We start from the raw sequence: 18,367 nt of genomic DNA, 5'->3' as shown, positions 1-18,367 counted from the left end.
CCAATCACTTCTTAAAAGGTTTACCTCTGAACACTGCTGCATTGGGGACTAAGCCTTCAACACATGAGTCTTTGGGAAACATCTTGGATCTGAACCATAATAGCACAGTTAAAATGCTTTCTAGAATTTCACTGCCTTACTTCAAAAAAAAAAAAAAAAGATTGCCATTAAACTATGTTCAAAAGCTTTTGCTATTGTACAGCAGAGAGCTCATCTGATCGTACACTTAGAGATTATCAAAGTTGAAAAAATACTGTATCCTATTAATCACACTCCATTACTTAGATCCACATGATAATATCCCTGCCAAGTGGCTACTGTTGGTATGGTTATATAGCTTGAGTGAAACGGAAAAGAACAGATACTCTCCAAACACAGAGTATTACTAGTAAGACATTTATTAATAGTATTGTTACAATTATTTCTAAAATCCATTATTATTTCAATGGTGAAGAGGCAGACACCAGACTAACTCAGCCAGATGATTACTACAATCCAGGTCACAGTGTAATGCAGAAACAGCTGAAATACTGTCAATGATACATTGAAACATGATGGAGCAGCTACAGGAAATGATAACATTTTATAACATTTAAAAAAAAATCTCAGAGAATCTAAAACTGAAGTTTGCATGTAGATAAAGATACCAGAAATATCTTTTATTTTTAAGTTAATTCTGTACCATTTTCTTAAAAAATAATCTATCATCTGTAAAATGCCTATATTATTGTTTATATCAAGTGATATTTGCATTTAAATATACTTTAAGGCAGTTAAATATAAATTTATGTGTATGTTCATATAAAAATACATATAAAAATAGAGTATTTGAAGGAAGTGGATATTCATACTAAAGAATTGCTCAATCAAAATAGTTTCATTTTTGTATTTTAATGAAATCGAGGTATTTATAAATTATGTAATTTCAGCCATATATAGAATTAAGCATGTCAGCTTTTTTTTTCCTCAAAAGAAAAATAATCCTTTAAAAGCCACCATAAAGGTGAAATGTAATCTCAAAAAAGAGCATTTGCATAATTAGGAAATTAACCATTCTGAACCTAAAAATATAGAAAAGAAAATTTTGGATACTGGTATTAGGTACATTTTGTATGTCTGCTACCACTTTTTGAATAAATAAATTTATGCTCTATTCTAAATTGGATTAGATATAGTTGCTCAAGAAAAATGATACTATAGATACTAGTAACAGTACTATTTGGGGACATGTGCAAATGCTTTATGCTAACCCACTTAGAATACATAATCCTTTGCAAAATATTTATGTAAAATGTAATTGTAATCTTCAATTACATAGTCTGTCAATAGCAGCAAACAAAAGCTTTGTTGCATAATATCATACACGAAACATAATAAAGTAATACATGAGGAACTGTATTTTGTTCCTTGCTTTAAAATTATCTAAATCATCAATTTAGACTGCAGTTACCCATCTAGGTTCACAGACAAGACAGGAGGGAATGTTTATGAAAAACACAAGGAGTAAAGAATTAAATATTGGTGTATTAACTGTAAAATATTTCACTTCCTATTTCTCTCATAGAATCTCTTCAAAGTCCTTGTAGGGCAGCATTTCTGTTGTTTCCCTTTCAGTTATAAAATTTTAAAAGTTAAAGAAGAAATGTTTTTCATAAGCATAAGATTCACAAAGTCTAAGTCCTCCTAAAAGCCACATTTTCTCCTGGTAAACAACATAAGCAAAATTCCTACTTGCACGTGGAATGTAATTGCTTGTTTGCATTTTAAAATCAATGTACCTGCAGAGAATTTAACACAATACTGAAGAGCCTGATCCTCTTTCCCATTTAATTCAAGTGTCTATGTTCCTGTTTATGATCAAAAGGCAATACCCGGCCCACGGTGGTCCTAGATTTTGATTATATTTCAAGTAATCATTTTCTAGCTTTGTCATTCACTCTAAAACCAACTAATTGTTCAAATTCACATCTTGACTTTGTAAAGCTATAGGAAAAACTTATTACTCTTTTTTTTTAAAAGCAAAATATGCATTGGTGTGCAGGTGTGTGCTAGTGTGCATGAGTGTGTGGTTGATCTGAAATACAAGTGAGGCACATTGTTTGGTTCTCTGCCCATCATCCAGGTGAGAAGCCTGTCTCCATCTCCAAACTCAGTTACTCTTTAGGGAGCCCGCACGGTCCTTTTACTTGCACACATCCTGCTGAGAAGGATTTCAGAACAAACCTGATTTATTGGACCTCTGACATGATATGGTGATTGAAGATTTGTTACAAAGTCTTGTTGTAGTTTACTTTGATTGCTGAAATATTTTCCCACTGTATGATTCTTTGATCTTTTCATTTTAATAAAGTGGAATTCTTGGGATAACTTTGATTTCACTACCTGCAAATAAAGAGCAAGAAAATGAGGAAAAAATCAAGGGCATTTAGGTCCTGCATATGTCAATATTACTAATTCTCAAAATAGAATTGCATTTCTGCCACACAGATGTTGCCTGAAGGCCACAAATACAATTTACATAACCAAAAACTAGGGCAACTTATGTTTCAAAGAAGACAAAGGTTGAAATTAGAATTCTTGTCATTTTTCATACCTCCAGGCAGCTGTTCCCAATGCAACTAAGAAACTGTCACAGATAATGTCTCCATTACACCTGTGTGTGTGTGTGTGTGTGTGTGTGTGTGTGTGTGCGCGCGTGCGTGCAGGGTCAACAAACCAAACATAACACCAGAATAGAAATGACACTCTTCTGTCTTTGCCAGGCCACTGATTCAGACTTGGTACTCTAAATCTGTCATTGCACCCTTCCATAGAGTGGCAGCTAAAACTATTTTCAGAGAGAAAAAAAAGTATTTTTCTATTGCAGATCCCTAAAGTAACACTGGCAGGTAGTGGTTTCATTTCTCTGGATGCTTAGTGTGCCATGAAATCTGAGAAAGAGCTCATGCTTTATTAACCTAAGAATGTCGTGTATTTGCAGATACATATATAGTTATAGTTTGATCCTAAATATTTTTGCACGAGTTGTATTACAAAACATTCATAAAGCATGAAAAGAATTGTAATCAAAAGTTTTTTCCCTTTGTGGCTCCCGCTCCTCACCATTCATTTCCTTTCCAGATAATACCAGTTTCTTCGTGATTCCATTCATAGTATTTTATGAATATTTACATACACTCACACATATAAACAAAGAGACTGTATTTATGTTTTTTTGCACTTTTCACAAAAAGTTATTCTGATGGAATCCTAGAAGAGTCAGCCTTAATCATTAGGCTGATAGAATTCAAGTTTTTAGCACTAAAATTCAGGGGCGCTCCCCTGAGGTAGGGACCACAAGAGAGATGGGGGGAGTGTAGAAGTAGAAAAAGAGAGGAAGAAAAAGAAATAAAATAGGTAAGAAGTTTTGGGTGGCTTTACAAATAATAGCAAATCATGAATTGCATTATTTTAATACAACTGTAAAACATAATAAACTATTATTGATGACTATTAAAGTAATATTAACTCACATAGAGTTTTTTTTTATTCTTCTGAGTCTTATGTAATGATTTAGGTACATATTTTTATTCCATATAAGAGAATGCAATGACATATTTATCCAAAAGAACTAAAACTGGCATTCTATAGTAATACAGGCACATCAATATTTATAGCAGTCTAATTCACAATAGCCAAGGTATAGAACCATCCCAGGTATCCATCAACAGAAAAATGGATAAAGAAAATGTGGTATATGTACACAATGGAGTTTTATTCAACCATGAAGAAGAATGAAATGATACATTTGATGGTAAATGGATGGAAGAGGAGAATATCATGCTATGTGAAATAAGCTGGATTTAGAAAGTCGAGGGTTAAATATTTTCTCTCATGTGGAAGCTAGAGCAAAATAAAGGGGGAAAAGGCAGCAGAGTGGATCCCACAAATATATAGGGGAGATCAGTGGAGTAGAGGAAGAAGAATGCAGGGGAGGGGAGGAAAGACAGGAAAAGAGAGGAACTATGGATGAAATTGACAAAATTATGCTATGTACATATATAAATATACCACAGTGGATTCCATCTTTATGTGTATTTATAAAGCATGAACTTAAAAAAGAAATATAAGGAAGACCAGTAAAGTAAAGAAAGGGAAGCAGAGGGAGGGAGGAGGGAAAAGAAAGAAGAAGCACTAGGGACTGAAATAAAGTGAATTGTATTTCATATATGTATGATTATGTCAAAATTAATTCCACTATTATGTATACCTACAATGCACTAATAAAAATAAAATAAAAAGAGATGCAATAAAAACAGCCCCCCTCCAATAGATATTTGAAAAGAAATATATAAAATATAGATTTGGTAGATAAGTATTTTTAATACATTGTAAGTGAACCTAAAGCATTTTTCAAGTTTTTTGAATGGAAAATCTATAAAGAGCTATACCAAAATGTGAACAGTTGCAGAACTTCTGGTGAAGGGAGATTTCAGGTGATTTCTAGATGTGTTCATATAACTTTTGGTCGTTTTGCACAATGAATGTGCAATACTTTATAACCATAACATTTTGAAGCTATTAGCATTTTGAATAAAAAATGTTAACAGTAATGTCTTTTAAAAGAAATTACACCTTGGTAACCCCCCAAAAGAAGAGATTTCCTATAGTTATGGGAGGTTTGAATCAAGTGACTGTTAGGAAGGGTATTGAAATCAGCAAGTTGTGGTAAGGAATTCCTATGGATTGTAATTTAGAGATCAGTTTGCAGTTAACCACTGATTAATATTCCAGATCCTAAAGTTGCAGGATTCTATTAAGTCCAGTTCTTTCCACCCCTATTTGGTTATACTGTAACTCCAAATTTCATAGGCTACAGAGGGGCACCAGTGTTTTCCTGAAGGTTTTGTCCTTTTAGAGAGGTCTATGCTCACTCAAGATTAGGGAACAATCTTCTGGAAATTTACTTAAGGAAACACTTAAGCATAAATATAACATTCAATCTTGAAATAATAGTATTCCAATGTTCTGAAGCCGAAATAAGGTAAATTTTGCTTGTATGATTTTATCATAAGTTCAGGCTTTTGCAATTGCCTGATGATCTGCATGGTAATCATATGTAAAATTGTAAAATAGAAAAAGATTCATTACAAGACAAAAAGTTACAGTTGTTTAAACATTATGTTAGTATTTTGTGCGATTTCAGGATTGAATTTCATGTTTCCTTACAAAAGTTGGATAATGCTAGTGTAGATGTAGGCAGCAATCTTTGGATTCATAAACAGGATACTCCAAAATACAAATCTCCAGTGAATTTGCTGAAGCACATATCTTTCACTCAAAAGTAGTGTCCATATTTTTCCAGAGCTCAATGGGAATGTGAATAATTAGCATCTGTTTTTAGAGATCACTAACTTGATATCTGGGAAAGGAAGATGGAATGATGGGGTCTCCTCTGATTTCTGTGGGCCAAGCTAATACCTCCCAAAGGTTAATACACATATTATACTATTTGAAATGGACTCTTCCACACTTATTTGGTGATTGGCTCAACAATACTTAATTCTTTTGGTTTCTTTTTAAAAACTGTTTTGCAGGAAACAAATATAATATTTCCTCATTGTTTTATTAAATAAACATTGCCTTGATACCAAATCACAAAAGCTGACAAATATATAGAATTATTTCAGTTTTGATGTGTCAAATGATTTGTAAAAAAATAATTTCAAAATGTGAATTAAATCAGGGGCTTTTAAAAATTCCAGTATTGGGCTGGAGTTGTGGCTCAGAGGTAGAGCACTCATCTACCATGTGTGAAGCCCTGGGTTTGACCCTCAGCACCACATATAAATAAAATAAAGATTAAAAAAATTCCAGTATTATTTTCTATACCTCTACCACATACAATTTATTTCAAGGATGCAAAATGTTTCAATATTATGAAATATATCATTGCAGGAAATTACTAAAGAATTATGCGGAGCTATATGTTTGTCTTGAAAACCCAAAGGAATCTACTGAAAAAATAATGAGATATTATAAAGTCGATATTTAGAAATTATAAAGCTTTTCTATATCTTATCAATGATTAACAGGAAATTATTTGAAAATACTAAACAGCTTCACTAAATTCAGCAATAATCTATAGGCTGCAGGTGAAGAATGCATCAAAAGTTTAATGAAGACTGAGGATGTGGCTCAGTGGTAGAGTGCTCATCTAGCATGCAAAAGGCCCTGGCAAAACACACACACACACACACACACACACACACTGCTGGGATTACATGCTTGTAATCCCAGTGACTCTGGAGGCTGAGGCAGGAAGATTGCAATCTTGAGGTAGCCTCAATAATTCAGTGAGACTCTGTCTCAAAATAAAACAAATGAAATAAAATAAAATCAAGGGCTGGAGATGTAGCTCAGATCCTCACTACTGCAAAACAAAACAAAACAAAAAGTTTAATGAGATGTGAAAAATGTATGAATGGCCAGGTGCAGTGGTGCACACCTGTAATCTCAGCTATTTGGGAGGCTGAGGCAGGAGGATTGTAAGCTCAAGGCTAGCCTGGGAACTTAGTGGGACCCTGTCTCAAAATAAACATAAACAAGGACTGGAAGTGTAGCTCAGTGGTAGAGCATGTGCAAGTCCTGAAAAAAATCCCCAGTCCTAAAAAAAAAAAGAAAATTAACAAACAAATAAAAAACACAAGAACAAATGAAAAAACACCATATCAAAGCTTCCCAAGCTGACAGAGGAGTTACCCAACTGGTAAGCATAACAGTATGACAAATTCTAAAATGTATCTGTAAGAATAAATGCAACTTTGCTTCTTTCATCTTTCCTCTACAAGCCTCTGCAGAGTGTGGGGGTTGGGGATAGAAGGAAATAGAGGGGCTGCTGATGGTGGAAATACTCATTTTACCATGATCTATTATCATTGTTTAATTAGCTTTAAAATTTTTTTTTTCATGATGCTAGAGATGGAACCCAGGGCCTTGTGAATGCAGAGTACATAATCTGCCACTGAGCTACAACCCACCCAAGGTCCATGTTCTTTAGATTCTAGGGGCAGCTGTTTTTCTCTGAATACTCTATTGCCACTCAAGAATACCACTCTTCCGTCTCTAGCCTTTCTTCTGTTCTTCAAAGATCCATGCCATCCAGGGATAGCTTCTTCTAACATCTCCCCAATGTTGCCATCCACCAACTTCTTGGGCTCTTCTAATCCCGTTATCATTCTAGATATTAATGTGGTTTCTCATATCACATTGTGTCAGTCACTCATCTTGGAGTCATTCAGTCTCTTGGATAGGACAACATGGATGGGAGAGTAGTGCCTGTTTTTGTGGGAGGAGTCCAAGTTTGGGCTGATGGAAGCAATGCTATGTGGCCTGTGTAGTGTACAGAGGGGCAGACGTTCCTACCATGCTGTATTGATCATGAGGACTGGGGTTCCTTCTGACAATGTTTTTTTCCATTACTCAGCTTCTGATAAAACTTATCGTGCCTCCTATCTAAAAGGTGTGATTCTCTAGGTTCCATGGTAAGACAAGAAACTATAACTAAATGCTAAACAAAAAAGAGAAGTGTTTCACAGAAAATACAACTTATTGGAGTCCAGGTTTTGGAAACTGTGATGGAGAACACACCAAAGGACAGAGTAAGTCAGACAGAGAACCGCATATATATGAAACCCTGAGGGTACATGACTGCAGAGCATAGAAGAGAGCCTCCATGGCTGGTGCCTGGGGCAGTGGCAGCATGTGGGCTTTCAGAGAGACAGCAAGGAATCAGGGGTGTCTTCCTGGAATAGCACTGAGCCTGGGAGAACAGCCCCTTCCCAAAGCACATTGAAACCCAGGTGGGAGGGCATGTAATACTTGCAAGAAGTAGTGTTCCATCATGAGCAGATGGAGGCAGAGTCAGGGTAAATGGGGTTACATAGGCCATGTGGAAGGTCTATGCATCTCTTTTTCCCATCTTTAGAGAGGTCAGAGCTCTGAAATCTAGCATTCAGCACATTAACTGGCACGTAATAAATTTTTGTTAAACTGGCAAGTATATTTTACTTTGTATTATTGTGTCCCTGCCTTGATTCAGATGGCGAATTTCTTTGTGGAAACAACCTTAATTATCATGCTTTCTAGGAACTTGATGGCAAAATATGGTTTAAAGGCTAAGTATAAGCAGAAATCAGTAGTGGAATGGAAGGAACAAGAATGTTCATACTACAGATTAAAATGCTTTCAAAACTACTACTGTTCCCTAAAACTTATACAGACAAATAAGGTAGTTCTAAATAGAACCTAATGTTACATAAATCAGTGACTTTAAATGTTGACTGCTTAATACATTTAATTGCATAGGATTAAAATCAAGAAGGTTGGTTTAAAATGGAGCTATGTACCAAATTGAAGATAGTCTCCAATGGAAAAGGAAGGAGTTTTTGTTTTAACTGTATAGATATTATTATTATTATTATTATTATTATTATTATTATTGGTTCTTTTTATTGTTTTTTTTTTTGGTTCTTTTTAGTTGTACATAACATTGGAATTCATTTTGACATAATAAAGGCATAGACTATCATTTGCTCTAATTTGTGCTAACTCAATCCCCAGTATTTTCCTTTTCCCTCCCCTCCCCAACTCTATTCCCTCCCCTCTACTCTACTGATCTGACTGCTATGTACTTTTAGGTCTTTGTTGATTTTGTTATTGTTGTTGATTAATTAGTTTGTGTTTTGTGGATGAACATGAATGCATGATGGTGAGATTCAGATGTTTACCATGAGCAAGAATTCAGGTAACCCTTTTGCAATTAACAACAACAAATAACAGGAAACAAAATGAAACTATATCTTATAAAATAAAAATGTAATGTTTTTTTATATATGATATCCATCTTTCACTCTTCAGAGTTTCTGCGTTAGGAAACACATGGAGTAATTCAGATATGGTCCCTATCCTCAAGGGGACTATATAAAGACACATGTCTAAGATACTTGAAGTAAGAACAAGAATGAAGTGACTTCAAAGACATTGTCTGGGACTAGTTCTGCAAGGTCAGGCACCATGTTGTTTCCATGTAATGAATAGTTCTTAGTACATTAGGAAGATTTAGTGCTAATTTATGGTGGGTATTATAATCTATTCACAAAGCTATTAATTCTTTGAACTTATTTGTAAAAATCAGTATCTAACACTGCTGTCAAACTTCCCTGAGTTTCAAAATATTACTTTACCTATTTGCATAGGCTCCACAGTGGACAAAAAGGAGTTAGCTACACTTCTAAGGTTTGGAGATGTATGCCAGAAAGAGACGTTTGATACCTGTGCAGTAAAGAGCAAATTGCTTCTTTCCTTTGATCTTGTGTGAACATGTGCCCACTTGGGTCCTTCCCAAAATCAGAACACCATTTAGGGCTGTTAAAATCCAACTGAAGTGTCAACTGGAAAGTAGCTTTGCAAGAGAACTGCTAGCAATACAAATGTTAGGTTACCTCTGGGGAATAGTGATAATAATAAACAATCGAAATGAGTCATTAGAAGACATCAGTGAAAGATGTGATCCTTGAAACAGAGACTAAGTCTCCAGATGTTTGTGCACAGTAATCAGCTCCCTCAGAGAGAAATACTAATCATTTGACACACCTAAATGCTTCTCTAAATTTGGGTGCAGATGTCTTGGCCACTGAAAAAGAGACATGTCTACTTAAGAAAGAAGCCACTACCTATGGTTAATAATTTATATTATACAATTTGGCAAATGTTTACAATATTTAAGCATGGATGTCAAATGCCAAAACTTTTTTTCCATTTTAATAAAAAATAATGCTTTTTCTTTACCTTGTTTGCTTATTTTTTTGTGACTTTTCATGTTGAATTATATTGAAAATTAAGAAGAGGTAGTGAAGGGCAATTGGTGTCCACCTATTAGATTAGCGTTGTTTTATGTAATAAAGTGTTATTATTTTTATAAGTCTTATATTAAAACTTTTTCTCACAGCAATATTCAAATTTAGATTAAGTTACAGGTAGATATAAACTTTTAAGTAAATTTACAGAATATTCAAAACAATTTATATTTTTAATATATCAACTATAGAAATTAGGATGGCTTAATTTGGGAGCTGGGATCAAGAGCTATAAATATATATGCTGTGTAGATAATCACATTTTTCTGTGACTCAGTGGAATAAGAATTGAAATTCTGTGCTTTAGAGTATAAAAGTAATGTTTACTTTTTCAGGGTTTCTTATATGTTAAGGATTCTCTCCGTTTATGATTACAGATCTATGGATATCCCTACATCATTAAGAGCTTGGGCACATGGCCTTTTAGAAGGCACACTAAAGGCCACAATTCTACATGAGTGGCTTGTGTTAAGACTTTCCAAGCAAGTGAAAAAATGTTATCAATTACACAACCAAACTAACATTGCAACTTTTACTATTAAATATATAATTACTTCAAGACTCAAAATTGGTTTCATGTAAGTGTTCAGAATGATTGTATTACTGTGACAATTAATAGCTGCATCTAAAATAACTTTGAATTTTCCAAAAGCCAGTACAAAACGGGCAGGCTTGGTGAACTGGAAAGTGCCAGACAGATTACAAGCAAATACCTTTCCTAAAACCGATCTTGACCTGAATAACCCTGAAGGAGCTTCTGATGTAGTTCCAGGTTCACAGAACAAAATAGAAAACAATTTTCTTGGTGCAAGTGTTCCAGAATCACCCTAGACTGGATCAGAGGGATGTTCTGATTACAAACATGTGTCATGATCATGAGTAGGGTCTGAAGAGGAATGAGGGTAATGGCTTTCTAAGACTGGAAAACACGAGATTGACCAGGCCAAATATGCTAATGTAGATTTTTAGGATAAATGTATGCTATTGAAATATTTTTTATTTGGTGTAGTCATCGTGCAGTCTGCCATTCAATCCAAGATCCAGTCACAAAATTATGACCAGCTGAAAAAGTAGCCTAAGAATTCACAGAAATGAAATAAAAATAAAGCAGCAAACAATAGCTAGAAGCCAGTCTTTATAATTCATAATTCCATTTCAGAACATCATGCACTTTTGACAGATAATAGAGAATTCTTTCATTTCACCCTCTTCCCCAAATATTTAATTGTGGCCACATGAAATAAACTATGTTTTGATTGAAGGGAGTCCAGCTTTTGAATGGGCCAAAGATGCTGAGGATTAGGGGACAAGTCTAAAATGTCTTTAAGGAATGAGTTTTGCTCAGTTTTGGGGGTTTCCAGATTTGCAATGAGCATATTGTCTGTCTCCCATCCTACTTCTAATCCCCAGCCCTTCTTATTCTGACAGCTGAGACTCTAACTCCTAACTCTAATTCTACTTGACTAGTCTTGTGTGGACCAGTGTTTCAACTGCTGGCTTCACCATAGGGATTTTCTCAGCTCAGCTCTGCCTTTTCAAAGGAAATCAGTTATCTCTGGTCAGAAGGGCTCTCCAGCCTCCTGACTGACTTTATGCATTCTAGGTCTGGGGAGAAGGTGAGACGAGCTCTATCTTCCAATTGCCAACTTTTACTTTCTGTTTTGAGCCTCCGGATTCATTTACTCTTGACCTGTGTTTTTGACTCCAGATTCCACAGTTCAATTTTAAAAGATACTGTATGTGTGGATATAGGTTCCTGTGGAATGAGGGTAGGGGACTCAGTGTTCTACCAACTTTGTGCCCATTTCCGACTGCAAACTATTTAGGACACTCATGGGCAGGTTGTGCCTCCTACAGTTAGTGTTTCTTTTCTGCAGGCTTTTAAAGTTGCAGTTTCCTTTGCCAGATCAACACATTTCATAAAATAAATTAGAATTTCTTGTCGGTTCTGAGATATTATTCTTTTAATTTGGGAAGGGCGGGTAAATAGCTTTATGTCTTCTTTTCAAGTGGAAAAGAAGATAAATGCTTCTGATCAATCTGCCACGTTTAGGCTGTATTCCATGTATGATTTTGGACCCTGCCCAAAGTGTTTTCAGTGGGATGTTAATAGTTGTTCTTATAAAAAGAAAAATGGAGCACGTAGGGAACAAGGTCATGAAGAAACAGGGTATATAGGGTTGTCATTTCCTCCTTCTCCCTCTCTGCACTTTTTGCAGAGCTGAAAACAACATCATGTTGGTACAGAGCACAAGAGGTTCACAGCCACTGTGGTCCCTGGGAGCCACTAGGAGAGCCCAGGGAGCAATTTGCCATTTTCAGAGGAAAACAAGAAGTGACTACTAATTATGCTTTATGCTTTGGATCTGATTTGCTGCTTCCTTCACCTGCTTAAGAAATAAGGATGTTTTAGTTCTTTCATTTAACACATATGAAGAGCCTTATAGGAAGTGCAATCCTTTTGAAAAATGGATCAAACACTTGAATTCACACAGCATATTAGATATGTTTGTAAATAAACTTAAAATATCAAAAATAAGGAAAGTGCTCTGTGGTCAAGAAAAGTTTGGAAAAAAATGGATCAAACCAAGTTAGACTTTAGCTATCTATCTGTTATCTATCTATCTATCTATCTATCTATCTATCTATATTTGATTCAGAGTCTTGCTGTGCTGCTTAAACCAGTCTCAAACTCATGGGCTCAAGAATCCTCCTGCCTCAGCCCCCTGAATTCTGAGAACTACAGGCATGCACACCTCCCATGGATGAAGCTAGACTTTATTTGCCATAAGAGCTTTGGGATCACTTAATATACTAATGTTATTTGGGAATCCAAATAACATTAGTATATTAATATTATAAAAAGTGGAGGCATATATAGTATTTCTCCAACCACAGATCCTGTTTTCACCAGGCTAGAACATGAAAATAGCAAGTAGGAAATGTAACTCAAGGCAGTTCAATACCTGTCTTAGTTTGGTTTCTTAAGTTTGGTAGTAGACCCTAAGACATAAGTACTTACTATGCAGAATATGAAGAAGTGAGGGCAGGTATCTGTAGTGCAGAGGTTGGGATGTATAGCCTACTCATAATGCCACAGTACTAGTTCAACATAAAGACACTGACATCTCTTCATTCATCCTCTATTTAATTACTCTTCTTAAAAGAGAGATCCCAATTTAATTGGTGTTACCACCATTCAATATGAGATACTCACTTTAAAACAGAATTTTTGCACACAAACATCTTTGAAAGGGCTGGGGTGTCCCAGCACCTATATTCTCTTTAGGCTCTGCTTTCTAATCAGATAATAGAAAAGGTTAGGGTTCATTTGCAGATGATAAAATGAATAGTATTCATTTTATTCAGAAAAAAAATCAATATGGAGTCATTTTTAAAAAAAAGTAGGTGGGTGGTATAGCAATGGCAGGCAGTGGGAGTTTCTGTGATTTTCTTTCGGTACAGAGCCACTGAAAGATATTAAAGAATTACATTAGATTTGATGTATGGGAACCTTCTGGTGGAGGCATGAAGGATGGATTCAAGTAGGTGAAACTGGAGACCCTGAGAAAAAAATATTGCTATAGTCTAGGGCAAATAAATTTTAGGGAAGAAAGGACCTTCTTCCCCAGTTTGTATCTTTACCAGCACATACTGACAACTTACAGGTGACCTTGACCCAATTACTGAGGGCATTGCTCCAACAGTCCTACTTTCTCCTGTATTTTTAATATAACACTTGCTTGATTATTTTCTCCTCTGTGCTCAAACATGACCCAAACTTTTCTCCTCTAAATCCAACATCTTTCCCTCTATGTTACATTTAATTGTTGAGAGACTTTACAAGTCCCCTTTTCTCATGTCCCAGATTTCTGCACTCTGTGTTAGTCTAATTCCTGCTGCCAATATCTTACTGTACTCTCAAGGTGGTCAGAAAGGATTTTCTTACAAAATGAACCATTACCTCTAACTATAATGCATTAACAAAAGGGGGAAAGCATGGGGCCTTCTTCATGGCTAAAGCTGAGTATTTTGAAATCCTTATTTTAGATCTACCTATTACATGTGACTGTGTGGACCTCGTCTCTATCTCTTTCTATATTCTTACCCTATGGCTTTCTATGGCCCCATACCCTACTAGAGTTTTATTCTAATAGGTTATGCTCTAAGTTCAAATTCTCCTATTTCTGCAGACTTTGATCTATTTTTACAGTTTCAACTATTGCTGACTTACTGATGACTCTCACTATACCTCCAGTCCTAACTTGTCCTTGAGCTTTGTACTAGTATGTTCACTGCCCATTGTTAGAGATCTCCACCTGAATGTCCTGCAGGCATCTCAAACACAACATGTTCAAAACTGAACTCCTCATCTTTCTCCTAAGCCAGTACCTTTTCAGTTATTCTCTTTCTCAATTCCCATCTTAGCTGTCTAATCAGCCACCAAGGAAAGGAATCATCTCTGGTTCTTCCTACTCCCTCATTCCACAGATCAGATCAACCGCTATTATTATTGTTATTTTTTTTTAATAGGGCTTGGATTTGTCCACCTCACTCTGTCCTGGTTTGTTGACTCTGTTCTGTTTTAGGAAGATTTTTTACTATCTCTCATCTGACTTCTGAAAAAGTATCTCCTAACTAACCTCCCTGATTTACACTCTTTATATCTAATTCCTAGCATATCACTATTCCCATACATCACTATTCCTAGACTCACCCCTTTGAAACAAAATCACTCCTTTCTTTCAAACCTTTTCATCGGTCTCTACCACCTACAGGATGAAATTCCAAGCTCTGACCATGATCTGGATCTTGCCTACTTTTTTTTTCCAGTTCCCTTTAGTCTGAAGCTCTATACTATTCAGATTGGTTTCTTATAACCTGAGAGGAGTGGGTATTTCAGAGCTATACATTACCCCATGAAGTTGGGACCATCTTCCCTCTGCCATCACTTGACTAAGGTCTGTTCATCCTTCAACAACCAACATAGATGGTTTTCAGATTGGGCTAGGTGTCTTGGTGTGATCACAATAGTCTCATATATACATGTCACCTAAAATATTGTTTCGTAATATTTTTTTCCAAATGCTTTAGTCCTTGATAGCAATATATTGAGGACAGAAAATGTGTCTTATTAATTTTTGCTTCACTACCATTTAGCTCAATAACTGGAATCAACAAACAAATGTTGGATGATTGAAAGAATAAACAAATTATGGAAACTGAAACAGAGTATAGGGGAAAGATTCTGAAGACCAGAATGTAAACAGGACTTGGTAACTGGTTGGTTAAGATTGTTAGGGGACTGAAGAAAAATAAACAAAAGTCAAGAGTGTCTTTAGTTTGTAAATGGCAGTGCAAAGAGTATGTTAGCACAAAGCAGAAGGGAACACATATAAAGGGAATATTAATTCTTCCTTTAGGAAATGCTGCTTTTGAAATGTTTATGGGAATCCTTTAAGGTATTCTCTTGGCTCATTTTCTAACAATAGTAAAATAGAGTAGGTACTCAAAAACACCTGTTAAGTAAACTGTCATTACAAATTTATTAAAAATAGCTATGCTAATAGTTAAATTCTAGAATCTTCTATATCAGCTAATTATATGTGGATCATTTGTTTTTACTTAAATATCTTTTTTTTTCAGGTAGATGAATTTTAAAGATTTTCTTTTCTCCATTGTGTTTAGATATAAAATTTTAAAGTTTAAAGGAGAAAAACATTTCTAGGCCACATAATGTTTTGTTTAGTTAAGATTAAATAACAAAGATTATAAGATGAAGATTAAATAATAATGGGCAATCATCTCTAGCAAGGAACTGAAACTCCTTTTTTTTTTATTCTTTCCGCTGTGCCAAAATCAAAGAAAACCTGCAGGTATTAGTGCTGGTTCGTGATGCCAGATGGATTTTGTTGACTGAGTCAAAGCTCTAGTTAACATCTGCCAGAAAACAAGATATCGTATAAAGTCTGTACAACTGATTAGACTAATTAATAATCACACCACAATTGTTGGTGAATTTGCCTCTTTGGCAACCAGGTTTGGGCTGATAACATTTCTGAACACTTGCCAGGCTCAAGCTTGTTCACATAACACAACACTGTCCAAAACCTCTCTTGGACAAGAGCTACCTGGATCCTGTTTGTTGTCCTGCACAAACACTGGAAAACAAAATTCCATTTCCACCCAGAAAGAAAAACACCTGCTTTTCTAATCAACAGGAACTCTTTAGCCAAAGTTGAGGTACACCACTTGGGAAATTGTTTATAGAATCATGGTGGCAACATATTCTCTTTTGGTGCCTTGACAGATAAATCGACACTCCAAGACCTTTAATGTCACCTATGGCAATAAAAGTTTACTGATGCAGGTTTTGTTATGTCTGTAGTAGAATCCTGTCCACAAAGCAAAGAAGAAGTGTCAAGGTCTTACTGTAATGATTATACCCATATTCCTAGGTACTCTTGAAACTATTGTGGGAATGGTTTAATTGAACACCAGAAGACACAGCCCCCAAGCCAAAATTCTTATGCTCTAACACAACTGTTTCTCATTTTGTTATTATTTTATGGCAAACTTTTTTTTTACCACTCTCATAAAATGAGCAAAGAGCAAAAAACGACTATCAGCAGAATGTTTGCCCTTCAATATGTTTTGCATGAAATTTGTAATCAACTTCTTCCTGGCTTGCTGCATTCATCATCAAACCATTCTTCATAAGGAGGTTTTAGATTTTTTTGATTGCTTGTAATAAGCTAATAGTGATTTAAGATGCTGGCTGATGGTTTAGAAAGATTATAAAACATCAATGTCAGCATTAGAGACTTCCTGAAGTACAAGTGGTACAAATTGTCCAAGAGTTAAGCAACAATTATGCCTGAGCAATGAACGCGTTTGGAGACTTAATGATGAAGGGAGTCAACAGAGAAAGATGATCTTATCAACTCCATATCGTAACTGAAAAGGCAAATGCTTCCAGAGTGTATTTCAGTTCAATCATGAAAACTTACAAGTAGGTGACACTACCAGGAATCAGTTGGGATAATTTGAGGGGGCTTCTCTAATGGCTTGCCATCAAAACAGCATGCATTAGAGACAGAGCTAAGAAGAGGCAATTTGTACATGATCAAGGCACAAAAAAGAAAATCAAGCAAGTGAAGCAATTTTACCTGACATGCTCAAATCATTATTTTGCTAATTTAGGATAGATTTTATTGGAAATAATTATAAATCAATATCCTAGTGCTGATGGTTCAAGGAGTCTTTGGGGGGTTTTCACATTCCATGGTTGTTAGTGTAAACCAGTTGATACTGTGGCAGGAGATATGTGTAACCCCATGTAGAAAGGACATTTTCTGATTTTACTTGGAGTCCTGTTGGAAATCATTGGAGAACATTTCCTTGTTAGACTTTAAGAGCCCTAAAGCTGAAAACAAAAACAAAAACAAAAACAAAAACAAAAACAAAAGCACTCTCCTCAACAAAAACTAATTGAAAGCACATTATATAAACGTAAATAAATAAACCTTTTTTTTTCTAAAAGAGGGAAAAAATAATCTGTACATTGTCTTTCAAAGTCCCCATTTTTGTGGATGTGCTTTTGTGACCAACTATGATCCTGGGCTGGCTCAGCTGACAATTCATTGTTTCTTGCTCTTCCAGACTAACACACTTGTGTTTCTAATCCTGACTTTTTTGCAAATAGGATAAGTACTTTATGGGTGGTATATTTTCTTGTAGAAGCAATTAGTAGGCATACAGTCTCCTACAACTTAAAATATGTTCTGCAGCAGCACAGTCAAGCTTCAAGCTGCCGGATCAAAATTTATCTTGTCAGGTTCTCTACTTCAATTGCCGGCTCTCACTTCTCTGAGATGCAGTTCTGTTGGTCACATAATAAACTAAGAAGCATCCATCAGTAAATCATACAGGACGAGGGCAGTGTCCATAGCTTTGAGGTATTTGTAAGAATCTGGGGATGCGGATGGAATGTGACAGTCAGCTAACAGCTGAAAAGAGGATCAGAAAGAATCTGTAGTTGTTTTCTCCCTAGTCAACCCACAAAGGGATGTATTCCAGTTAACAAAAGGAGACAAAATGGAAAGGATGAGTGACCCAGTATCTGATGGGAAGGTTAAATGGAGGCTCTCTTCACCTCTGTCAGCTGAATCTCTTGAGACCTGGACCCAAACAGCATTTGCCAGGAAACTTTATATTCCAAACAGTCTCTGGACAATCTATTCGTGACTTGTAAAAGTGTGGGCAAAATCCATTTATATAAACCCTTGTCTCATCAAAAGAGTTGTGAGACGAAAAAAAAGAAAGAGAGAGATTTTTACGTGAGTTTTCCAAATGCCTTGTGGTTTTCTTCCCTTTCGGGAAGTTGCTTCCTTCTAGCTTAAAACCAAGTGAGAAGGACATTCAAAAGGCCAACTTTGAGAGGTGGACACATGTCTATTGGAATTTCAGGG

At 35.6% G+C, this 18,367-nt stretch overlaps 1 protein-coding gene across 3 annotated transcripts in view; it reads right to left on the bottom strand.

Moving 5' to 3' along the window:
- Positions 1-382: 382 nt before the first annotated feature.
- The window catches only part of Cped1 (cadherin like and PC-esterase domain containing 1), a 256,611-nt gene continuing 238,626 nt past the window's right edge, over positions 383-18,367 (bottom strand). For all 3 annotated transcript variants that reach the window (XM_048786037.1, XM_048786036.1, XM_048786038.1), the window contains one exon: positions 383-2,382. In XM_048786037.1, coding sequence (XP_048641994.1) covers positions 2,161-2,382 — 222 coding nt within the window. In that variant the 3' untranslated portion in view covers positions 383-2,160. The remainder of the gene's footprint in view (positions 2,383-18,367) is intronic.

Source organism: Marmota marmota, unplaced genomic scaffold (genome assembly GCF_001458135.2).
Source record: "Marmota marmota marmota unplaced genomic scaffold, marMar, whole genome shotgun sequence".
NCBI classification, from domain to species: domain Eukaryota; kingdom Metazoa; phylum Chordata; class Mammalia; order Rodentia; family Sciuridae; genus Marmota; species Marmota marmota.
Note: the sequence above shows the minus strand (reverse complement) of the source record. Positions and strands in the feature narration are given on the sequence as shown.